The sequence below is a fragment of the Scyliorhinus torazame genome, chromosome 25 (assembly GCF_047496885.1).
Source record: "Scyliorhinus torazame isolate Kashiwa2021f chromosome 25, sScyTor2.1, whole genome shotgun sequence".
NCBI classification, from domain to species: Eukaryota; Metazoa; Chordata; class Chondrichthyes; order Carcharhiniformes; family Scyliorhinidae; genus Scyliorhinus; species Scyliorhinus torazame.
In genome coordinates, this window is record NC_092731.1 from 26446588 (window position 1) to 26472226 (window position 25639).

The window sequence follows — 25639 nt, forward strand, 5'->3', positions numbered from 1 at the left end:
TTCAGCATTTAATATCCATCCCTAATTGCCCCAGATATGTTGGTGTTGAACCGCCTTCTTACTCTGGTGGAGGCAGACCCACGGTGCTGTTAGGAAGGGAGTTTCGATATTTTGACCTGGTGACCTAACTTTGTGAGGAATGATGGTTTGTTTCTAAGTCAGGATGGTGCATGCCTTGGAAGAGAACCTAGATAGGGTGATGTTTCCAAGTACCTGTTACACTTATCCTTCTAAGTGGTAGGGATTATGGATTTGGGAAGTGCTGTTGAAGAAGATTCGGCAAGTTGCTGCATTGCATCTTGTTAATGGAACACTATAGCCGAATGCTAGAGGTGAGGTGAGAGTGACTGCCCTTGACATCAAGGCAACATTTGACCGAGTGGCATCAAGGAGCCCTAGCTAAATTGGAATCAGTGGGAATCAGGGAAAAACTCTTCGCTTGTTGGAGTCATACCCGGCACAAAGGAAGATGGTTGTGGTGGTTGGAGGTCAATCATCTCAACTCCAGACATCACTGCAGGAATTCCTTAGGATAATGTCCTTGGCCCAACCATCTTCAGCTACTTCATCAATGACCTCCCTTCCATCATAAGGTCAGAAGTGGGGATATTTACGGATGACTGCACAATGTTCAGCACCATTCAGACTCCTCAGATAATGAAGCAGTCCATGTCCAAATGCAGCAAGGCCGGGACAATATCCAGGCTTTGGGCTGACAAGTGGCAAGTTACATTTGCGCCACAAGTGTCAAGCAATCACCATCACCTATAAAAGAGGATCTAACCACCCCTTGACATTCAGTGGCATTACCATTGCTGAATCCCCCACAATCAACTCCCTGTTGGTTACCATTGATCAGAAAACTGAACTGGACTAGCCACATTAATACTGTGGCTACCAGGGCAGGTCAAAGACTAGGAATCCTATGGAGAATAACTCACCTCCTGACCCCCCAAAGCTTGTCCATCTACAAGGCACAAGTCAGGAGTGTAATGAATACTCTCCACTTGCCTGGATGAGCGCAGCTCCAACAACACTCAAGAAGCTCAACACCATCCAGGACAAAGCAGCCCCGCTTGATTGCTCCCCCTTCCACAAACATTCAAACCCTCCACCACCGGCAAACAGTGGTAGTCGTGTGTCCCACCTACAGGGGCTGGTTTAGCACAGGACTAAAGAGCTGGCTTTTAAAAGCAGACCAAGGCAGTCCAGCAGCACGGTTCAATTCCCGTACCAGCCTCCCTGAACAGGTGGCGGAATGTGGCGACTAGGACCTTTTCACAGTAACTTCATTTGAAGCCTACTTATGACAATAAGCAATTTTCATTTCAAGATGCACTGCAGGAACTTACCAAGGTTCCTGAGACAACAGCTTCCAATGCACGACCGCTACCATCTAGAAGGACAAGAACAGCAGATACCTGGGAACACCACCACCTGGAGGTTCTCCTCCAAGTCACTCACCACCTTCCTTTACTGTCGCCGGGACAACATCCTGGAACTCCCTCCCTATCAGCACAGTGGATGTACCTACACCTCAAGGATTGCAGCGGTTCAAGAAGGCAGCTCACCATCTCATAGGGCAACTAGGAATGGGCAATAAATGCTGGCCTAACCAGTGACATCCACATCCTGTCAATGAATGAAAAAAAAGGTGGTGAGACTCTTGTTTCAGATGTTCACTGTCTGGCACTTGCACCCATTATAGAATCCCTACAGTGCAGAAGGAGGCCATTTGGCCCATCAGTTCTGCACCAACCCTCTGAATGAGCACACTACCTAGGCCCACGCCCCCACCCTATCCCAGTAACCCCACCTATCCTTTTGGACACATAAGGTGCAATTTATACCAGTGTCTCTGAGGATGCACCATAACCTGCTTCTTCCACAACATCCGCACGTGGGTCATGGAAGGGTTGCGTTTAGAATTGGTGTCACAAGATGGAGGTCACAACGCGGACATATTTCAGCAGATAGGGGAAGCAAAAACTTCCTGGGCAGGATTTCCTGGCCTCTCCCGCTGCCGGGAATGTTGGATCCCAATGGACACTTGGCTGGGTCGCCGAATTGCCTGCGATGGGGCCTGCCGCGGCGAAGCTGGAAAATCCAATTTCCGTGAAATTGTACATTCGAATAGCTAAAGCATTTCAATAATGTTTTCATCTGCTCACTTGAGCACACAATACAACTTTTTATTTTCCTGCAGTTCTTACTAAATCCGATGCTCCAAATAAAATTCATGTATTCATAAAAGATTACTGATTTGTTTTGGGATTTGGAACTTAGTATCCTTGTACATATATGTATCTCAATAAGTGTGCATTTATAACAAAATCAACAACTATTAATGTGACGCAACTTGCACATTTTAACCAAATTCTCCTTTACTTTCAGCACTACTTCGCTTTTCCTTATTTCCTTAAGATAGACTTGGCCTGTGGAAATAAGGTACTGTGGCCATTCCTTTTAGTACATCAAAAATAACATCAAATTGCATTTATATAGTGCCTTTAACATGATTAAAAAGTCCCAAGGTGCTTCATAGGAGTATTATCAAGAGAAAATTGACACCGAACTGCGTAAGACAATATTAGGACAGATGATCATCAACTTGCTCAAAGTGATAAGCGAGCGTCTCAAAGTGAGAGGGATAGAGAGGTGAAGGAGGGAATTCCAGGATTTAGGGCATAGGCAACTGGAAGCAAGGCTGCCAATGGTGGGGGCGAGTGATGTAAGGAAAGTCCAAGAAGCTGGAGAAAGCAGAGATTCAGAGGATATGAATTTTAAAATTGACGTGTTGATGAGCCAAGAACCCACTGCAGGCCATGAAACACGGGGATGCTGAGTGAACACGTGATGTGAGTTAAGATAGGAGCAGAAGGGTTTTGAATGAGACAAAGTTTATGTAGGGTGAAAGATTGGAGAACTGCCACATGAGCATTGAAATAATCAAGTCTGGAAGTGAGAAAGGCCTGGATGAAAGCTTCAGCTGGAGATGAATCAAAGCGGGGTGGAGTCCAGTTATGTTACAGAGGTGGAAGTATGTGGCCTTGGTGACGATGCAGTCAGGCACCTTGGGTCAGATACAACACCGAGGTTGTGAATTCAGGTTGCAGCTACAGACAGTTGTCAAGGAGAGGGATAGAGTCAGTGGCTAGAAAAGAAAGTTTATGGGGGAGCTGAAGACATTGGCCAAAATTTCACGCAGCTCTGCCTCCTCCGAGTACGCCGCGCACCGTATCGACGACCTCAGGACATTGGCTGAGGACCACCACCGGATTCTCAGCCCCTGACCGGCCGAGTTCCCCACGGCGTCGGTAGCGCATAGTCTCATCCGTCGGGAACTCGGCGTGACGGCTGCGGACTCAGTCCAGTGCCGCCAGAGTCGGGGGAGGGCCGATCTGCAGCAGGGGGGGACTTTATGAGGGGCTGGGGGCACTATTACACTATTAGGTGGTGGTCCTGGACACACGAGACGGCCAAAGGAGGGAACTATTTCTCAGGCCGGGTCCGCGAGCGGCCGACGCCATGTTGCATGGCGTGTCCGCTGCAGGCCGCCGCCGTGCGCATGCGCGGCCAGGGACCTGGCAATTCTCCGGGGTGTATCGGCAGCTAAAGTCAGGTGCTCTACGATGCCGGCATGTTAGCCCCCAGCCAAATGGAGGATCAGTGGCCGTTTTGCGCCATTTTGTCTGTCGTAAAACGCCACCGTTCCCACCGTTCGATACTTTTGAGAAGAAACCGGAACACCCGGAGGAAACCCACGCAGACACGGGGAGAATGTGCAGGCTCCGCACAGACTGACCCAGCCGGGAATCAAACCTGGGACCCTGGCGCTGTGAAGCAACAGTGCTAACCATGTTAAATTGACCATTAGTGTTCAAAGATGTGCAGGTTAGGTGGATTGGCAATGTTAAATTGCCTGTGACATTATACAAATGTACAGCATGTGAAGAGTCAATGATATGTTAAGCCTAGCCTAGAGGGAGCTAAGGGACAGTACTATAAATTGCACTGGCTCCTGGGCTCAGGGAGGAGATTAGATTTGGAGCTGAAGATGATAAGATTCATAATGTATTGCAGAGTTAGTTAAGATATAATAGTTATAGTTAGTCGATAAAGATAGTGTTAGTGAGTGCAGTTTAGTTCTTACATGTATGTTTGCTATTCAGAATAAGTGTCGAACTCAAGTTTAGTAGTGTTAATAAAATTAGTTTCGTTCTGCAACAGAGCTTTGTGTATCTTTGTGATCACCACACCTTCCATCCTGGAAACGCCTCACAAAGATTGCCCAGTAACGTTCAAAGATGTGCAGGTTAGATGGGGCTTCTGGGTTACGGGGATAGGGTGGGGGGAATGGGCCCAGCTGGGGTGCAGGCTCGATGGGCCATATGGCCCCCTTTTGCACTGTAGGGATTGTATACGGTTGGTAAAGCCGCAATTGCCACTTTTCCCACTTACCAGCGACCTTTACTAATTCCTGAGGAAATCCCACCCACTTTCTGGATTATCCATGACAAACTCCACCTGAGATCTACTTGTGTTTGCATTCTATTCTTGTGATATAAAATTCTACATTTTTAAAAAAAAGGTTGCATTTGATTTCAGTCTACTCATTCATAATTTGTAGCTCATTATTTTGATAATCTTTCTTCCTTTTCTGTTCATATAATAGGAAGAGAATAGAATAGCTGCCCTTTCTGCGTACTTTCAGGGAATGCAACCTATTGTGAACATACGATTTCAGCAACCTGTGCATTCAGTTTACATTATGCCAGAAATATTGGAGATTGCTGTATTAGGAGCACCAATTGCTGATAGTGGTGAGTGTGTTTTATTAATGTCGCAAGCAGATCTAGGAGAAGGTGGTGTAATAAAATTGAAGAAAATAGAACACTGAGTGTAGACAAAGCAAAAACAGGTCACAATCATTCAAACATATTTAGACATTGTTATGATCACATGAGGAAGGGGAGAAATTGCCTCCCCTAATTTACCACTCCAGGCCTTGTTGTAACAGTTGTGGATTTAGCAAAGATGTGCTTTGCCAATACTGTAGGAGATCCACTATGTAGGCTTTCAGATGATAAAGAATTAATCAGACAGGTGGGTGGCACAGTGATAGCACTGCTGCCTCACAGCGCCAGGGACTCCGGTACAGTTCTGACGTTGGGTGACTGTGTGCGGTTTGCACGTTCTCCCTGTGCTTGCGTGGGTTTCCTCCGGGTGCTCCGGTTTCCTCCCACAGTCCAAAGATGTGCGGTTATGTGGATTGGCCATGCTAAAATTGTCCCTTAGTGTTCAAAGATGTGCAGGTTAGGTGGGGTTACAGGGATAGGTCGAGGAGTGGGCCTAGGTAGGGTGCCCTTTCAGAGGGTTGGTGCAGACTCGATGGGCTGATTGGCCTCCTTCTACACTTTAGGAATTCTACAGATTGAAAGAACGAGATATGTTTATTGACCCTCTTTCTTGAATTAAAAACAACTTGCCCAATTGTTACCCTCATTCATACATCACACACATTCCCTGGGCCCCACACATACATGCACTGGTACAGATGGTAGAACAAGAAACTATACAGATATTATACAGCTTTGTGAAACAAAATCAAATAAATGTATGGCTATACTGTCCTTTGGTTCGTCTCAATGTAGTGATTCCACATTGTGACCATTTTGCTCAGTTGTCTTCCTGTATGAAGCAGATTTCCACATTTTATCCCCAAAATGTCGTGCTTTGCAGTTGATTTCTCTTCTCAGGATGGTTACCCTTTCATTCCTGTGCACAATACTTCTGAGAGAGAGAGTGTTACGGCTCTTGTAGCCTGTCAATGTACCCTTCCAATCTCTACTCTGACATGGGGAATAGTTTCAAAAGCCTTGCTGGCGGTATCCAGGGGAATTCAATTACCATTTCTGCTCTAGTCATTGTGTTGTAGAACAGGTAACTTACATTTTCAGTGTCTCATCTCAGAAACCTTTAAGAGCAATATTGTAAAAATCAACACGAGATGGGGGCTGGATTCTCCGATTCTGGGGCTACGCCAGAAAAAATGGCGCAAAATGGCCGCCGATTCCCCATTTTGCTGGGGGATACCAGGACGGTAGCGGAGAGCACCCGGCTCTAGCTGCCGATACGCCCCGGAGAATTGCCATGTCCATGGCCGTGCATGCGCACGGCAGCAGTGTGCAGTGGCTGTGCTCTGCTACATGGCAGAGACTGCTCGCGGACCCGGCCCCCAAAATAGTCCCACTCTTCGGCTGGCTCGCGTGCCCCGGACCCTCCTCGCCCCCTCCACAGTGCCCCCAGCCCCAAATAATGTACCCCCCTGCCCGCGGATCGGTCCTCCCCCGACTGTAGGGGTGCTGAACTGAGTCCGCAGCCGCCACGCCGAGTTCCCGACGGGTGAGACCACACGTGACCCACGCCGTCGGGAACTCGGCCGGTTGGGGGCAGAGCATCTGGGGAACGAACCTCAGGCAACGTCCTGAGGCCTTCGATACATGGCACAGCGTACTCTCTGAGTACGCCGCTTTGGAGAGTACGGAGCATCGCGAAAGCGGCACCGCCCTCGATTTGGTCGGAATCGGCTATGCGCCGGCCGATCGCCGAATGCGGCCGGAGAATCCCGCCCGGGGTCTTTCACTCTTCCCAAGGGTGTGGAGGGGAGGGTTAGAGAGTCTCTTCCACTTGGGTTGGAATGTAAGTTCTGTATTCAGCTGGCTGAGACTGTCCAAAGTCTTAATGGGATTACAATTAATTATTTATTTATTTAAAAAAATATATTTTATTGAAGTATTTGCAAAATGTTTACAACAATAACAAAAGCAATAATAATAATATAAACATCAACATGGTAGAATAGACATTTCCCACCCAACCCCTTCTGTACCTCCCTCAACCTCTCCCGCTCCCCCCCCCTTCAGAATGCTGCTTCTGCCGACATTTTTATTTTCTCCGAGAAAGTCGACGAACGGCTGCCTCCTCCGGGAGAACCCCAGCATTGACCCCCTCAAGGCAAACTTTATTTTCTCCAGCCTGAGAAACACAGCCATGTCACTGACCCAAGCTTCCACACTCGGGGGTTTCGAGTCCATCCACATTAAAAGGATCCATCTCCGGGCTACCAGGGAGGCAAAGGCCTGAATGTCGGCCTCTTTCGCCCCCTGAACTCCCGGATCATCTGACACTCCAAAGATCGCTACCTCCGGAGTCGGCACCACCCGCGTGTCTAGCACCCTGGACATTGCTTCAGCAAAACCCTGCCAAAACCCTCAAAGCTTCGGGCATGCCCAAAACATGTGGACATGGTTTGCTGGGCTTCCCGCACACCTCGCACATCTATCTTCTACCCCGGAAAACCTGCTCATCCGCGCCGCCATCATGTGAGCCTGGTGGACCACCTTGAACTGTATTAGACTGAGCCTGGCACATGATGAGGAGGAATTAACCCTGCTTAGGGCGTCCGCCCACAGACCCGCCTCTAACTCTCCACCTAGCTCCTCCTCCCACTTGCCCTTCAGTTCTTCCACCGGGGTTTCCTCCGCCCCCAACAACTCCTGATAGACATCTGACGCTTTCCCTCCCCTACCCAGGTGCCAGAGACTACTCTGTCCTGTATCCCCTGTGGTGGCAACAGCGGCAAAGTCAACACCTGTTTCCTCAGAAAGCCCCGCACTTGCAAATATCTGAAACCATTCCCCGGCGGCAGCTTGAACTTATCCTCCAGCGTCTTCAGACTGGGAAAACTCGTGTCAATGAATAGATCTCCCAACCTCACGTGTCTCACCCTCTCCCCACCGTGTCTGTGTCTCACCCTCTCCCCACCGTGTCTGTGTCTCACCCTCTCCCCACCGTGTCTGTGTCTCACCCTCTCCCCACCGTGTCTGTGTCTCACCCTCTCCCCACCGTGTCTGTGTCTCACCCTCTCCCCACCGTGTCTGTGTCTCACCCTCTCCCCATCGTGTCTGTCCCTCACCCTCTCCCCATCGTGTCTGTGCCTCACCCCCTCCCCACCGTGTCTGTCCCTCACCCTCTCCCCACTGTGTCTGTCCCACACCCTCTCCCCACTGTGTCTGTCCCACACCCTCTCCCCACCGTGTCTGTGTCTCATCCTCTCCCCATCGTGTCTGTGTCTCACCCTCTCCCCACTGTGTCTGTCCCTCACCCTCTCCCCACCATGTCTGTCCCTCACCCTCTCCCCATCGTGTCTGTGTCTGACCCTCTCCCCATCGTGTCTGTGCCTCACCCTCTCCCCATCGTGTCTGTCCCTCACCCTCTCCCCACCGTGTCTGTGTCTCACCCTCTCCCCATCGTGTCTGTGTCTCACCCTCTCCCCACTGTGTCTGTCCCTCACCCTCTCCCCACCATGTCTGTCCCTCACCCTCTCCCCATCGTGTCTGTGTCTGACCATCTCCCCACCGTGTCTGTGTCTGACCCTCTCCCCATCGTGTCTGTCCCTCACCCTCTCCCCACCGTGTCTGTGTCTGACCCTCTCCCCATCGTGTCTGTGCCTCACCCTCTCCCCATCGTGTCTGTGCCTCACCCCCTCCCCACCGTGTCTGTCCCTCACCCTCTCCCCACCGTGTCTGTGTCTCACCCTCTCCCCATCGTGTCTGTGCCTCACCCTCTCCCCACCGTGTCTGTGTCTCACCCTCTCCTCATCGTGTCTGTGCCTCACCCCCTCCCCACCGTGTCTGTCCCTCACCCTCTCCCCACTGTGTCTGTCCCACACCCTCTCCCCACCGTGTCTGTGTCTCACCCTCTCCCCATCGTGTATGTCCCTCACCCTCTCACCACTGTGTCTGTCCCTCACCCTCTCCCCACCATGTCTGTCCCTCACCCTCTCCCCATCGTGTCTGTGCCTCACCCTCTCCCCATCGTGTCTGTCCCTCACCCTCTCCCCACCGTGTCTGTGTCTCACCCTCTCCCCACCGTGTCTGTGTCTCACCCTCTCCCCATCGTGTCTGTCCCTCACCCTCTCCCCACCGTGTCTGTCCCTCACCCTCTCCCCACCGTGTCTGTCCCTCACCCTCTCCCCACCGTGTCTGTGTCTCATCCTCTCCCCATCGTGTCTGTGTCTCACCCTCTCCCCATTGTGTCTGTGTCTCACCCTCTCCCCATCGTGTCTGTGTCTGACCCTCTCCCCATCGTGTCTGTCCCTCACCCTCTCCCCACCGTGTCTGTGTCTGACCCTCTCCCCATCGTGTCTGTGCCTCACCCTCTCCCCATCGTGTCTGTGCCTCACCCCCTCCCCACCGTGTCTGTCCCTCACCCTCTCCCCACCGTGTCTGTGTCTCACCCTCTCCCCATCGTGTCTGTGCCTCACCCTCTCCCCACCGTGTCTGTGTCTCACCCTCTCCCCACCGTGTCTGTGTCTCACCCTCTCCCCATCGTGTCTGTGTCACACCCTCTCCCCACTGTGTCTGTCCCTCACCCTCTCCCCACCATGTCTGTCCCTCACCCACTCCCCACCGTGTCTGTGTCTCACCCTCTCCCCATCGTGTCTGTGCCTCACCCTCTCCCCACCGTGTCTGTGTCTCACCCTCTCCCCACCGTGTCTGTGTCTCACCCTCTCCCCATCGTGTCTGTGTCTCACCCTCTCCCCACTGTGTCTGTCCCTCACCCTCTCCCCACCATGTCTGTCCCTCACCCTCTCCCCATCGTGTCTGTGTCTCACCCTCTCCCCACCGTGTCTGTGTCTGACCCTCTCCCCATCGTGTCTGTGCCTCCCCCTCTCCCCATCGTGTCTGTGTCTCACCCTCTCCCCACTGTGTCTGTCCCTCACCCTCTCCCCACCATGTCTGTGTCTCACCCTCTCCCCACCGTGTCTGTCCCTCACCCTCTCCCCACCGTGTCTGTGTCTCACCCTCTCCCCATCGTGTCTGTGCCTCACCCTCTCCCCACCGTGTCTGTGTCTCACCCTCTCCCCACCGTGTCTGTGTCTCACCCTCTCCCCATCGTGTCTGTGTCACACCCTCTCCCCACTGTGTCTGTCCCTCACCCTCTCCCCACCATGTCTGTCCCTCACCCACTCCCCACCGTGTCTGTGTCTCACCCTCTCCCCATCGTGTCTGTGCCTCACCCTCTCCCCACCGTGTCTGTGCCTCACCCTCTCCCCACCGTGTCTGTGTCTCACCCTCTCCCCATCGTGTCTGTGTCTCACCCTCTCCCCACTGTGTCTGTCCCTCACCCTCTCCCCACCATGTCTGTCCCTCACCCTCTCCCCATCGTGTCTGTGTCTCACCCTCTCCCCACCGTGTCTGTGTCTGACCCTCTCCCCATCGTGTCTGTGCCTCCCCCTCTCCCCATCGTGTCTGTGTCTCACCCTCTCCCCACCGTGTCTGTCCCTCACCCTCTCCCCACCGTGTATGTGCCTCACCCTCTCCCCACCGTGTCTGTCCCACACCCTCTCCCCATCGTGTCTGTCCCTCACCCTCTCCCCACCGTGTCTGTGTCTGACCCTCTCCCCATCGTGTCTGTGCCTCCCCCTCTCCCCATCGTGTCTGTCCCTCCCCCCCTCCCCACCGTGTCTGTCCCTCCCCCCCTCCCCACCGTGTCTGTCCCTCACCCTCTCCCCATCGTGTCTGTGTCTCACCCTCTCCCCACCGTGTCTGTGTCTCACCCTCTCCCCACCGTGTCTGTGTCTCACCCTCTCCCCATCGTGTCTGTGTCTCACCCTCTCCCCACCGTGTCTGTCCCTCAACCTCTCCCCACCATGTCTGTCCCTCACCCTCTCCCCATCGTGTCTGTCCCTCACCCCCTACCCACCGTGTCTGTCCCTCACCCTCCCCCATCGTGTCTGTGTCTCACCCTCTCCCCATCGTGTCTGTGCCTCACCCTCTCCCCACCGTGTCTGTGCCTCACCCTCTCCCCACCGTGTCTGTGTCTCACCCTCTCCCCATCGTGTCTGTGTCTCACCCTCTCCCCACCGTGTCTGTGTCTCACCCTCTCCCCATCGTGTCTGTCCCTCACCCTCTCCCCATCGTGTCTGTACCTCACCCCCTCCCCACCGTGTCTGTCCCTCACCCTCTCCCCATCGTGTCTGTGTCTCACCCTCTCCCCATCGTGTCTGTCCCTCACCCTCTCCCCACCATGTCTGTCCCTCACCCTCTCCCCATCGTGTCTGTCCCTCACCCTCTCCCCACCGTGTCTGTGTCTCACCCTCTCCCCATCGTGTCTGTGTCTCACCCTCTCCCCACCGTGTCTGTGTCTCACCCCCTCCCCACCGTGTCTGTCCCTCACCCCCTCCCCACCGTGTCTGTGCCTCACCCCCTCCCCACCGTGTCTGTCCCTCACCCTCTCCCCACCGTGTCTGTGTCTCACCCTCTCCCCATCATGTCTGTGTCTCACCCTCTCCCCACCGTGTCTGTGTCTCACCCTCTCCCCACCGTGTCTGTGTCTCACCCTCTCCCCACCGTGTCTGTCCCTCAACCTCTCCCCACCGTGTCTGTACCTCACCCTCTCCCCATCGTGTCTGTACCTCACCCCCTCCCCACCGTGTCTGTCCCTCACCCTCTCCCCACCGTGTCTGTGTCTCACCCTCTCCCCATCGTGTATGTGTCTCACCCTCTCCCCACCGTGTCTGTGTCTCACCCTCTCCCCATCGTGTCTGTGCCTCACCCTCTCCCCATCGTGTCTGTACCTCACCCCCTCCCCACCGTGTCTGTCCCTCACCCTCTCCCCATCGTGTCTGTACCTCACCCCCTCCCCACCGTGTCTGTCCCTCACCCTCTCCCCACCGTGTCTGTGTCTCACCTTCTCCCCATCGTGTCTGTCCCTCACCCTCTCCCCACCGTGTCTGTGTCTCACCCTCTCCCCACCGTGTCTGTGTCTCACCCTCTCCCCATCGTGTCTGTGTCTCACCCTCTCCCCACCGTGTCTGTGTCTCACCCTCTCCCCACCGTGTCTGTGTCTCACCCTCTCCCCATCGTGTCTTTACCTCACCCCCTCCCCACCGTGTCTGTCCCTCACCCTCTCCCCATCGTGTCTGTGTCTCACCCTCTCCCCATCGTGTCTGTCCCTCACCCTCTCCCCACCATGTCTGTCCCTCACCCTCTCCCCATCGTGTCTGTGTCTCATCCTCTCCCCATCGTGTCTGTCCCTCACCCTCTCCCCATCGTGTCTGTGCCTCACCCTCTCCCCACCGTGTCTGTGTCTCACCCTCTCCCCATCATGTCTGTGTCTCACCTTCTCCCCACCGTGTCTGTGTCTCACACTCTCACCACTGTGTCTGTCCCTCACCCTCTCCCCACCATGTCTGTCCCTCACCCTCTCCCCATCGTGTCTGTGTCTCATCCTCTCCCCATCGTGTCTGTCCCTCACCCTCTCCCCATCGTGTCTGTGCCTCACCCCCTCCCCACCGTGTCTGTCCCTCACCCTCTCCCCACCGTGTCTGTGTCTCACCCTCTCCCCATCATGTCTGTGTCTCACCCTCTCCCCACCGTGTCTGTGTCTCACCCTCTCCCCATCATGTCTGTGTCTCACCCTCTCCCCACCGTGTCTGTGTCTCACCCTCTCCCCATCGTGTCTGTGTCTCACCCTCTCCCCACCGTGTCTGTCCCTCAACCTCTCCCCACCGTGTCTGTCCCTCACCCTCTCCCCATCGTGTCTGTGCCTCACCCCCTCCCCACCGTGTCTGTCCCTCACCCCCTCCCCACCGTGTCTGTCCCTCACCCTCTCCCCACCGTGTCTGTGTCTCACCCTCTCCCCATCGTGTATGTGTCTCACCCTCTCCCCACCGTGTCTGTGTCTCACCCTCTCCCCATCGTGTCTGTACCTCACCCCCTCCCCACCGTGTCTGTGCCTCACCCTCTCCCCATCGTGTCTGTACCTCACCCCCTCCCCACCGTGTCTGTCCCTCACCCTCTCCCCACCGTGTCTGTGTCTCACCCTCTCCCCATCGTGTCTGTCCCTCACCCTCTCCCCATCGTGTCTGTCCCTCACCCTCTCCCCACCGTGTCTGTCCCTCACCCTCTCCCCATCGTGTCTGTGTCTCAGCCTCTCCCCACCGTGTCTGTGTCTCACCTTCTCCCCACCGTGTCTGTCCCTCACCCTCTCCCCACCGTGTCTGTGTCTCAGCCTCTCCCCACCGTGTCTGTGTCTCACCTTCTCCCCATCGTGTCTGTGCCTCACCCTCTCCCCACCGTGTCTGTGCCTCACCCTCTCCCCACCGTGTCTGTGTCTCACCCTCTCCCCACCGTGTCTGTGTCTCACCCTCTCCCCACCGTGTCTGTCCCTCACCCTCTCCCCACCGTGTCTGTCCCTCACCCTCTCCCCACCGTGTCTGTCCCTCACCCACTCCCCACCGTGTCTGTGTCTCACCCTCTCCCCACCGTGTCTGTGTCTCACCCTCTCCCCACCGTGTCTGTGTCTCACCCTCTCCCCACCGTGTCTGTCCCTCACCTTCTCCCCATCGTGTCTGTGTCTCAGCCTCTCCCCACCGTGTCTGTGTCTCACCTTCTCCCCATCGTGTCTGTGCCTCACCCTCTCCCCACCGTGTCTGTGCCTCACCCTCTCCCCACCGTGTCTGTGTCTCACCCTCTCCCCACCGTGTCTGTGTCTCACCCTCTCCCCACCGTGTCTGTCCCTCACCCTCTCCCCACCGTGTCTGTCCCTCACCCTCTCCCCACCGTGTCTGTCCCTCACCCTCTCCCCACCGTGTCTGTGTCTCACCCTCTCCCCACCGTGTCTGTGTCTCACCCTCTCCCCACCGTGTCTGTGTCTCACCCTCTCCCCACCGTGTCTGTCCCTCACCCTCTCCCCACCGTGTCTGTGTTTCACCCTCTCCCCACCGTGTCTGTCCCTCACCCTCTCCCCATCGTGTCTGTGTCTCACCCTCTCCCCATCGTGTCTGTGACTCACCCTCTCCCCACCGTGTCTGTCCCTCACCCTCTCCCCATCGTGTCTGTGTCTCACCCTCTCCCCATCGTGTCTGTCCCTCACCATCTCCCCACCGTGTCTGTCCCTCACCATCTCCCCACCGTGTCTGTGTCTCACCTTCTCCCCATCGTGTCTGTCCCTCACCCTCTCCCCACCGTGTCTGTGCCTCACCCTCTCCCCACCGTGTCTGTCCCTCACCCTCTCCCCACCGTGTCTGTGTCTCACCTTCTCCCCATCGTGTCTGTCCCTCACCCTCTCCCCACCGTGTCTGTGTCTCACCCTCTCCCCACCGTGTCTGTGTCTCACCCTCTCCCCATCTTGTCAGCGCCTCACCCTCTCTCCACTGTGTCTGTGTCTCACCATCTCCCCACCGTGTCTGTCCCTCACCCTCTCCCCACCGTGTCTGTCCCACACCCTCTCCCCACAGTGTCTGTCCCTCACCCTCTCCCCACCGTGTCTGTGTCTCACCCTCTCCCCACCGTGTCTGTGTCTCACCCTCTCCCCACCGTGTCTGTGTCTCACCCTCTCCCCACCGTGTCTGTCCCTCACCTTCTCCCCATCGTGTCTGTGTCTCAGCCTCTCCCCACCGTGTCTGTGTCTCACCTTCTCCCCATCGTGTCTGTGCCTCACCCTCTCCCCACCGTGTCTGTGCCTCACCCTCTCCCCACCGTGTCTGTGTCTCACCCTCTCCCCACCGTGTCTGTGTCTCACCCTCTCCCCACCGTGTCTGTCCCTCACCCTCTCCCCACCGTGTCTGTCCCTCACCCTCTCCCCACCGTGTCTGTCCCTCACCCTCTCCCCACCGTGTCTGTGTCTCACCCTCTCCCCACCGTGTCTGTGTCTCACCCTCTCCCCACCGTGTCTGTGTCTCACCCTCTCCCCACCGTGTCTGTCCCTCACCCTCTCCCCACCGTGTCTGTGTTTCACCCTCTCCCCACCGTGTCTGTCCCTCACCCTCTCCCCATCGTGTCTGTGTCTCACCCTCTCCCCATCGTGTCTGTGACTCACCCTCTCCCCACCGTGTCTGTCCCTCACCCTCTCCCCATCGTGTCTGTGTCTCACCCTCTCCCCATCGTGTCTGTCCCTCACCATCTCCCCACCGTGTCTGTCCCTCACCATCTCCCCACCGTGTCTGTGTCTCACCTTCTCCCCATCGTGTCTGTCCCTCACCCTCTCCCCACCGTGTCTGTGCCTCACCCTCTCCCCACCGTGTCTGTCCCTCACCCTCTCCCCACCGTGTCTGTGTCTCACCTTCTCCCCATCGTGTCTGTCCCTCACCCTCTCCCCACCGTGTCTGTGTCTCACCCTCTCCCCACCGTGTCTGTGTCTCACCCTCTCCCCATCTTATCAGCGCCTCACCCTCTCTCCACTGTGTCTGTGTCTCACCCTCTCCCCACCGTGTCTGTCCCTCACCCTCTCCCCACCGTGTCTGTCCCACACCCTCTCCCCACAGTGTCTGTCCCTCACCCTCTCCCCACCGTGTCTGTGTCTCACCCTCTCCCCACCGTGTCTGTGTGTCACCCATTCGCCACCGTGCCTGTGTCTCACCCTCTCCCCATCATGTCTGTCCCTCACCCTCTCCCCACCGTGTCTGTGTCTCACCCTCTCGCCACCGTGTCTGTGTCTCACCCTCTCTCCATCGTGTCTGTCCGTCACCCTCTCCCCACGGTGTCTGTCCCTCACCCTCTCCCCACCGTGTCTGTACCTCACCCCCTACCCACCGTGTCTGTGCCTCACCCTCTCCCAATCGTGTCTGTGTCTCACCCTCTCCCCACCGTGTCTGTCCCTCACCCTCTCCCCACCGTGTCTGTGTCTCACCCTCTCCCCACCGTGTCTGTCCCACCCTCTCCCCACCGTGTCTGTGTCCCACCCTCTCCCCATCGTGTCTGTGTCTCACCCTCTCCCCACCGTGCCTGTGCCTCACCTTTTTCCCACCGTGTGTCTGTCGCTCCCCCTCCCCTCATCGTTTGTCCGTGCCTCCCCCTCTCCCCACCGTGTCGGCACCTCACCCACTCCCCATCGTCTCTGTTCCTCCCCCTCCCCCATCGTTTGTCCGTGCCCCGCCTGTCGCCCCCTTGTGTCTCTGCCTCACTCTCTAGCCCGTGTGACTATGCCTCGCCCTCTCAATCCCTTATGTCTCTGCCTTGCTCTCTTGCTCACGTGTCCATGCCTCACTCACTCACCCCCTATGTGTGTGTTCCATGCCCTCTCCACGGGGTGACCGTGCTGACTCCGCACAGACGATGACCCAAGCGGGGAATCGAACCTGGGACCCTGGCGCTGTGTAGCAACAGTGCTAACCACTGTGCTACTGTGTAACTTACAAATCAGTACCTTTAGGGAAGGAAATCTGTGGTCCTTATCAGGTCTGGCCGACACGTGACTCCAGACCCACAGCAATGTGGTTGACTCTTAACTTCCCTCTGAAATGGCCGAGCGAGACACTCAGTTCAAGGGCAATTAGGGATGGGCAACTAATGCTGGGCCCGGCAACACCCATGAAAGAATAACAAAAAAGTGGTCTCAGTGTTTCAGGAGAGTGTAGGAGGGCCCTGTGATGGACGATGAATCAATCTTAAACTACATTTATTTTGGGGTAGGGAAGTGGGGTTGGAGGGGTGTAATTGGTGTGGTAACCTTATTCATGCTGTGCCAAGCCTTTATGAACCAGATCTACACTGTTTTGTACCTTTCTCTTTTCTTCTGCTTGTCAGTCTCTGAATGTTCGGCTGAGATTTGTGGCGTGGGATGGTATGTTCCTTTGCCATTCAAGAATGGATCCGTAGTCTCGGAAGCGCTTATCACCAGCAATGTGATCGGTCAGAATATACCAGATAAGAAGTATGGTGACAAACGTAAAATATCTTTTTGTTATTTTATTCAAATATTTATCCAAATAAGTGGATTCTGTGAATATGATTGCCACGAAATTGTGCTGTATTTGATACCATGTAGCCATTTAATTAATTGATGAATTCCTCTCCCTACTGCTTAGTTCTACATGTATTTTAAATAGGTTAGTGCCATCACTAAAATAAAGTGATTTCATCACAAAATGTTACACTTTTGGACATACTGGGTGAAACTTTCCCCCAAAATGGCAAAGTGTCAGGTTCTGACTGAAAACTGATGTGTGGTTTCCCAGTGAAATGGGCAGGTTTACCCTCCAGATCTTCCCACTCTTTGACATTTTTTTGGAAGGTGTCCTGTTTTGCGCCGTCATGAATGGTTGTCAACCCCCCTCAAAGATTGCTGGCATTGGGCCCCCCCAATGGGTCTCCCCAAAGGCTCAGCCCCCTTCAGGCCACGCTCCCTTCAGGCCCATCGCTTTTCGGCTGCCCTGCTCCTTGGCAGTGCCCCAGGTTGCGCTGCCCTGCCATGGCCCTGAGCACCTGTGGGCTACGCTGTTTCCGAGACCCCGACGTTGTCGTCGCACCTGGCTTCCGTTTTTGGAGACGGGTAGTGATTCCCGCTAGCGTTACGTCATGTATGCATGATGTTCAGGTTCACGCCTTCGCTGGGTCTGAAACTGATGACGTTGCCGACAGGGACTGGGGAGATCTCCCCGTTACAAACCCGTTATGGCCCTCTCGCAAGAGGTTCGCCATAACATTATTTCCGCCGGGGCGTAAAGGAGCTGGAAAATCACCCCCATAATCTCAAAGCGTAATTTTAAGGGACAATGTCTTGAAACTGGCAATTGCCATAGCCGTCTGAAACGGGTTCATGGAGATCAGCAGATCTTTCTTTGTTGCAAAAATATACTTTTTCCATAAAATATTGAAAGAACATTGCAAACATTTCAAAGTGAAAGTCACACATAGTGCAATAATATTCAGGTTCTCTACATACATCATGTCGCATTCTGAGATGCTTCAATACAGACAAAGAAACGTTACAGACGTTTCAAACTGGTCATTACAAATAGTGCAACGGTAGTTACGTTGCCTATATAGATCAAGTTGCACTCTGAGGTTCTTCAATATAATTGTGATACATTTGATAGTAGCTGTATAGATTCAATATGAGTCATAAAGCCCGAGGAGGTTCTATACAGTTCCACTCCCCTCAGTTCCCTTTGGCTGAAAGGTCTTAGCCGATTGATCCTATATCTGAGTGGATGGCTGCTGAATTACTACAATCCCATTTTACACATCCAGCCAAGATCAATTTCAACCACTATGACTTTCAAGTGAGGACAAATATTAGGATACAATATTTGTTTAAATTAACGGGGCTGAAATCCCTTTGCGAATACTTTCGGCTGCTGAATGGATGTCATGCTTGGAATGTGAGCCTGACCTCGTGCAAGGAAAGAGGTTCCAGAAGTTGTGGAACTGATCAACGTCTGTTAGAGGTGAAAATATTCACACGAAGGCCTGAGTATAAATTAAAAAAAGCAGTTTATTATATCAGAATTCTGGGAGGAAAGGCCTGAGACTCCGCAGCCTTTGACAGCACCTTTTCTCACTTGAGCTAAGGCTCACACGGGTTAATGTACAGATTCAAGGGGCGGAATTAGTTGTATTCTCATTTACATATAATCAATCAACTATATTCGCCTCACACTTCATGACATGCAGTCACTCAATTTTCCTAGCATCCCAGTTATCACATATATGGTTAAAGTGGGTGTTGTCTTACCCGCCCCTAACTTCATACAGAAGTCATTCAAACCTAACATCATGATGTCCTGTCTGCAACTGGGGTCCTTGATCTTATCAAGGACACATAGCATTTCTTGTTCTGTGAAGCTGTTATCAGCGGCTGTTGAGATACTCCGTAGGTTCTCATGAGGTAGTTTACACAGTTTGTAACTTATTTTTAAAGGAAAGTGGCTAATTCAGCCATTTTGTGTCTTTAGCATTGCTAAAATAGTTAACAGCCATTTTGTGTCCTTTCTGATATTAACAAGCATTGTGTATATACTATCTATTTCTACAAATTGCCTCTTCTAAACAGTCAATAGTGCAATGTCAACACAACTTGTATTGCTGATTTGCAGCTTGCCTGATGAGGACGTCAAATTTTGTGTCTTTGTGACAATTAAAGGCAATCTGTCTCTGAAAAGTAAGGTGCACACTTTGGTTGTGGGGATCTATCACACAAGGTTGCGGAACATTCTAGGCACTCGAGAAACTACAATAACGGGGAGCAGGCAGCCATGTGAGGGCCATGTTTTTTTTCAAAATGCAGTCTTTACGTGAAGGCCAAGTCATGGAGATTGTGGGCAGAGAGGAGCATGACACCTAATGAGTCTGGCAGACAAATACTGCAAGGTTTTTTGCCACCTCACATATGATGCATAACAGACTTCAGCTGTTTCCAGAAGTTATTCATCCATCTCTATATAGCCATGTGTTAGGATACCGGACCCGATCCTGACTTTTGTTAGGATACCGGAGGATAACCCCAAATAATATTTTCAATTTGTAAAGCTGTGAGGACAGGACACTGTCATAATATACACCAGTATATCATGGTGCAGACACACACTGAGGGGCACACAGTGGGACCAATCAACACACACAACACCGCAGCCAATCACCAGTTAGAGCACACGCACTATAAAGACAGGGGACATCAGAGTTCCCGCTCATTCGAGTTGCAGCTAGCTAGGAGGACAGAGCTCACAGCCTGTAACACAGACATTCACCATGTGCTGAGTGCATCGACTGGTTAGGACAAGGCAAAGCCTTTAGTTAAAGCTAGTATCGTATTAACCCACAGTCTGAGTATGTTTAAACAGTTAATGATTCAATAAAATAGTATTGCACTATTTCAAGTGCTGGTGACCTGTATGTGATCCAGAACACCCAACACATCATGATACCAGGAGTTGAGGGATATTAGCACTTCTTAGACCTACCTGCAAGTGATCTGCCTTCCGCCAGCATTCCGTTATCCTGCAACATGGACAACATCAGCCCGCCGCCGCCGCTCCGCATCGCCGGCAACCTTGGGGCCAACTGGAAGATTTTCAAACAGCGCTTCCAGCTCTTCCTCGAAGCCACAGACAGGGAGGGCGCCTCGGACACCAGAAAGATTGCTCTTCTCCTCTCCATGACCGGGGACCATGCCATCCACATTTTCAATTCTCTCACCTTTGCGGATGATGAAGATAAAACAAAGTTCAAGACGGTCCTCCTCAAGTTTGACACTCACTGCAGCGTAGAGGTGAATGAAAGTTTTGAGCGCTACGTGTTCCAACAGCGTTTGCAGGGTAAGAATGAACCTTTCCAATCCTTTCTCACGCACCTCCGCATCCTTGCGCAGTCTTGCAGCTACGGGCCCACCTCCGACTCCATGATACACGACCAGATCGTTTTCGGTGTTCAGTCGGACCCCCTACGTCAGCAGCTCCTCAAAGTAAAGCAGCTCACCCTAGCGACCGCCATTGAGACCTGTGTCTTACACGAAAACGCCACGAGTCGGTATTCCCACATCCAAGCGGCTGAAACGGTGTGGCAAGGTCCCCACGAGGCGGAAGGGGTCCAAGTGATTGAGCACCTCCAGGGCCTCAGCCTGGATGAGGGCGGCCATTTCGCGCGCTTTTTGCGGACTCCCGTGCTTGTGCGCACCAAACGAGGGGACGGCGGCGTTGAGGAATGTAATGCGCAGGCGCGCACCATGCACGACCGCACCGCGCATGCGCGGTGGCGCAGCGAACGTGCTGACGCTACGACGTGCGGCAACTGTGGCTCCGCCCATTTAAAACGGCAATGCCCTGCAAAATGTCGACAATGCCTACGATGTGGCAGACTTGGCCACTATGCTGCCTTCTACCGAGCAGCTCAGCCTGCCAATTCATATTGCTTCAGCCAGCCTCGCAGGAATGTCCGGGCAATTCAAACAGGCTGTCGGTTGCGGCGATGTGGAGCTAAGCCGCACGATTCGGCAGCTCCCGCGATTACAGACTTTCGGGCTCTCCAGAGGAGCCCCAACGGGAAGGTGAGAGCAAGGTCCCCCTTCACTGTATATGGAACGGACAAGAAGTGAAACGGCTAAAAAAGCGGCGTTGGAGCAGCGAGAGAAGCGAGGGAAGAAAAACAAGATGGCGGCGGCCGGAGATAAAGTGGAAGGCGGGCCGGAGCTGCAAGAGTTTATTAAGCGCTGTTTTGAGGAGCTGCGGAAAGAAATGCTGGCGCCTATGTTGTCGGCGATTGAAGGATTAGGGATGGCCCAGAAGGCCCACGAGGTAAAGATCCATGAGGTGCAGAAAAAAGTCGATGAGAACGATGAGGGCAGCACGGTAGCATTGTGGATAGCACAATTGCTTCACAGCTCCAGGGTCTCAGGTTCGATTCAGGCTTGGGTCACTGTCTGTGTGGAGTCTGCACATCCTCCCCGTGTGTGCGTGGGTTTCCTCCGGGTGCTCCGGTTTCCTCCCACAGTCCAAAGATGTGCAGGTTAGGTGGATTGGCCATGATAAATTGCCCTTCGTGTCCAAAATTGCCCTTAGTGTTGGGTGGGGTTACTGGGTTATGGGGATAGGGTGGAGGTGTGGACCTTGGGTAGGGTGCTCTTTCCAAGAGCCGGTGCAGACTCGATGGGCTGAATGGCCTCCTTCTGCACTGTAAATTCTATGAAATCTACGAAAGAACGAGGATGAGATCTTGTGCCTGGCGGTGAAGTTGGAGAGGCACGAGGCACAGCACAAAAGGTGGGCGGAAAGATTCGAAGACCTGGAGAACAGGTCGAGGAGAAAGAATCTTCGGATCCTGGGTCTCCCTGAAGGAGTGGAGGGGGCCGATGCCGGGCATATGCGAGCACGATGCTCGAGTCGCTGATGGGTGCAGAGGCCCCTGCGAGGCCTCTGGAGCTGGATGGGGCACATCGGGTGCTGGCGAGGAGGCCCAAGGCTAATGAGTCGCCTAGGGCGATTGTGGTGCGGTTTCATCGTTTCACGGACAGAGAGAGGGTCTTGAAATGGGCCAAGAAGGAGCGGAGCAGCAGCTGGGAGAAGGCGGTGATCCGAATCTACCCGTACTGGAGCACGGAGGTAGCAAAGAAGAGAGCGGGTTTCAACCGGGCCAAGGCGGTGCTGCATAGGAAGGGAGTGAGATTCGGAATGCTGCAGCCAGCGCGATTGAAACGCCTGAGGAGGCTTGGACCTTTATCCAAATTGAAAAGTTGGACTCAAACTGAGCGTTTGTGAGGGTGGGGGGGGGGATATTTGATGTTTGTTGTACATAGGGTGTTAATCACGCGCAGGAAATGTTCCACGGGTTGGGTGATGGATGGGGATGGGGAAAGGGACCGGGTGAGAAGACTGTGCGAGATGGTGGGCGCCGGTGCTGGAGGGAGGGGAGGCTCGGGGATGGGGGAAATGAGATAAGGAGCTGCGCCAGAGGGGGCGGGGTAGGCTTAGGAAAGCGCGGGCTTTTTCCTGCGCTAGGGAAGGACGGAGGGGGGGGAATGGAGGAGCGCACACTGATTGCTGGGGAGGGCAGATTCCCACACGGTGGGGTCAATGGGACGGCGGGGGAAGCCGGGGTCAGCAGGAGTCAGCTGGCTTACGGGGGGAGCAAAAGAGCTAGACATGGGTCTAGCGGGGGGGGGATAGGGTTCCTGCTGCACTGGCCGAGGGGGAATTGGACACAAAAGAGGTGGGCGGGGGACTGGAGGGTGAGGGCGGCGCGGGCAGGGGACTGGCCTAGAAAAGGTGATGGCTAGTCGGCAGGGGGCCGGTTGGGGGGGGGGGGGGGGGGGGTCCAGAATGCGCCCCAACATACGCTTCATGAATCCAGCATCATCCCAGTTCGGGGCATATACATTTACCAATACCACCCACGTCCCCTGCAACTTACTGCTCACCATCACGTATCGACCTCCATTGTCCACTACAATATTCTTGGCCTCAAACGACACCCGCTTTCCCACCAATATTGCCACCCCTCTGTTCTTCGCATCCAGCCCCGAATGGAATACCTGTCCTACCCATCCCTTTCTTAACCTGACCTGGTCTGCTACCTTCAAATGTGTCTCCTGGAGCATGACCACGTCTGGCCTCAGTCCCTTTAAGTGCGCGAACACTCGGGCCCTCTTTACCGGCCCATTCAGGCCCCTCGCATTCCACGTTATCAGCTGGATTGGGGGTTTTCGGCTGTATCGTGGGACGAGACGGGTTCCCCCTGTCCCCCCTGTTGTTTGCATTGCAATTGAACCCTTGGCCATGTCATTAAGGGAGTCTAGCAAATGGAGGGGGGTGGTCCGAGGGGGAGAGGAGCATCGAGTGTCGCTTTACGCAGACGACCTGTTGCTGTATGTGGCGGATCCAGTGGAGGGGATGGTGGAGGTCATGCAGACTCTAAGGGAGTTTGGGGATTTTTCGGGCTATAAGCTTAATGTAGGGAAGAGTGAGCTTTTTGTAGTACAGTCAGGAGATCAGGAAAGGGGGATAGACGATCTACCGTTGAGGAGGGCGGAAAGGAGCTTTCGGTACTTGGGGATCCAAATAGCTAGGAGTTGGGGGGCCCTACATAAACTTATTCTGGCGAGGCTTGTGGAGCAGATGGAGGAGGACTTCAAACGATAGGCCATGTTGTCGCTCTCGCTAGCGGGTAGAGTGCAGTCGGTCAAAATGGTGGTCCTCCCGAGGTTTCTTTTTGTGTTCCAGTGACTTCCAATTGTAATCACCAAGGCCTTTTTTAAGAGGGTAGGCAGGAGTATTATGGGTTTTGTGTGCACGAATAAGACCCCGAGGGTAAGGAGGGGGTTTCTGGAGCGCAGTAGGGACAGAGGAGGGTTGGCGTTGCCGAATCTGGGTGGCTACTGCTGGGCAGCAAATGTGGCGATGATCCGTAAGTGGGTGATGGAGGGAGAAGGGGCGGCATGGAAGAGGTTGGAGATGGCGTCCTGCAAAGAAACGAGCCTGGGGGCGCTGGTGACGGCACCGCTGCCGCACTCGCCGACAAGGTACACCACGAGTCCGGTGGTAGCGGCAACGCTAAAGATCTGGGGCCAGTGGAGACGGCACAGGGGTGCAAAGGGAGCCTTGGTGTGGTCCCCAATCAGGGGTAACCATCGGTTTGTCCCTGGGAGGATGGACGGGGGGTTTCAGAGCTGGCATCGAGCAGGGATTAGAAGAATGGGGGACCTGTTCATTGATGGGACGTTTGCGAGCCTAGGGGCACTGGAGGAGAAGTTTGGGCTACCCCCGTGAAATGCTTTCAGATACATGCAGGTGAGGGCGTTTGTGAGGCGACAGGTGAGGGAATTCCCGTTGCTCCCGGCACAGGAGATTCAAGACAGAGTGATCTCGGGTGTATGGGTCGGGGAGGGCAAGGTGTCGGCGATATACCAGGAGATGAAAGAAGAGGGGGAGGCTTTGGTAGAGGAGCTGAAAGGTAAATGGGAAGAGGAGCTGGGGGAGGAGATTGAGGAGGGACTGTGGGCTGATGCCCTAAGTAGGGTTAATTCCTCTTCCTCGTGTGCCAGGCTTAGCCTGATACAATTCAAGGTGGTTCATAGAGCGCATATGACGGGGGCGAGGCTGAGTAGGTTCTTTGGGGTGGAGGATAGATGTGGGAGGTGCTCGGGAAGCCCGGCGAACCATGTCCATATGTTCTGGTCATGCCCGGCACTGGAGGGGTTCTGGAGAGGAGTGGCGGGAGCAATATCTAAGGTGGTGAAAGTCCAGGTCAAGCCAAGCTGGGGGCTAGCATTGTTTGGAGTAGTGGACGAGCCGGGAGTGCAGGAGGCGAAAGAGGCCGGCATTCTGGCCTTTGCGTCCCTAGTAGCCCGGCGAAGGATCTTGTTAATGTGGAAAGAGGCGAAGCCCCCCAGTGTGGAGGCCTGGATAAATGATATGGCAGGGTTTATCAAGTTGGAGAGGATAAAGTTTACCTTGAGAGGGTCTGCGCAGGGGTTCTACAGGCGGTGGCAACCGTTCCTAGACTATCTCGCGGAGCGTTAGATGAAGGTCGGTCAGCAGCAGCAGCAACCCGGTTTGGGGGGGGGATGTCTTGCGTGGGGGGTGGGGGGGAGGAGGGGGGGGGGTTTATTTGGGGGTATTTGAGCAAGAAAATACATGAAGGATCTGGAAAACTGACATGTACGGGAGGAATCCAATGTACAAAGCTCTGTATCATATCGATTTACCATGTTCATGTCTTGCTATATGTGCTTTCTTTCTTTTTGTTACGGGGGGGCGGGGTTTGTTTGCAAGGGTGAAAAACTGTGTTAAAATTCTTAATACATATATTTTTTAAAAAAACAGGCTGTCCCTGAAGCAAAGACACCAGCCGCTGTTGGTATACAGCATCGATCCAGACGATGAGTGGTGTGCCACCCTGACGGTCAACCGGTCCCAAATACGATTCCGCCTGGACACTGGTGCCTCCGCCAATCTCATTGCACGGTCTGACTTCCAAAGCCTTTGTGTCAAACCAGCCATCCTTCCATCAGCCTGCCAGCTATTGGATTATAATGGCAATGTCGTTCCTGCTAGTGGCTCGTGCCAACTTGAAGTGACGCACAGGTCACGCAAAGCCATCCTTCCTTTCGAGATCGTGGACTCCTCAAAAGATTCCCTGCTTGGCGCGCAGGCATGCAAGTTGTTGAACCTAGTTCAGAGAGTGCACTCGCTCTCTCCTGATGACATGTCTGCCTTCCAGGACGCTGACTTCAAGGCGCAATTCGACGCCATCATATACCAGCACCGCGATGTCTTCGAAGGCATGGGTACGCTCCCATATACTTACAAGATCCTACTCAAACAGAACACCACGCCTGTGGTGCATGCACCTCGCAGGGT

The 25639-nt window shown here is 54.2% G+C and overlaps 1 protein-coding gene across 1 annotated transcript in view; it reads left to right on the forward strand.

Annotated features, from left to right (window-relative positions):
- Window positions 1–25639, forward strand: part of LOC140402242 (cation channel sperm-associated auxiliary subunit gamma-like) — a 317982-nt gene that overhangs the window by 7678 nt on the left and 284665 nt on the right. Inside the window, exons 3-5 of the mRNA XM_072489871.1 lie at window positions 2395–2448; window positions 4676–4823; window positions 16596–16722. Coding sequence (XP_072345972.1) covers window positions 2395–2448; window positions 4676–4823; window positions 16596–16722 — 329 coding nt within the window. The remainder of the gene's footprint in view (window positions 1–2394; window positions 2449–4675; window positions 4824–16595; window positions 16723–25639) is intronic.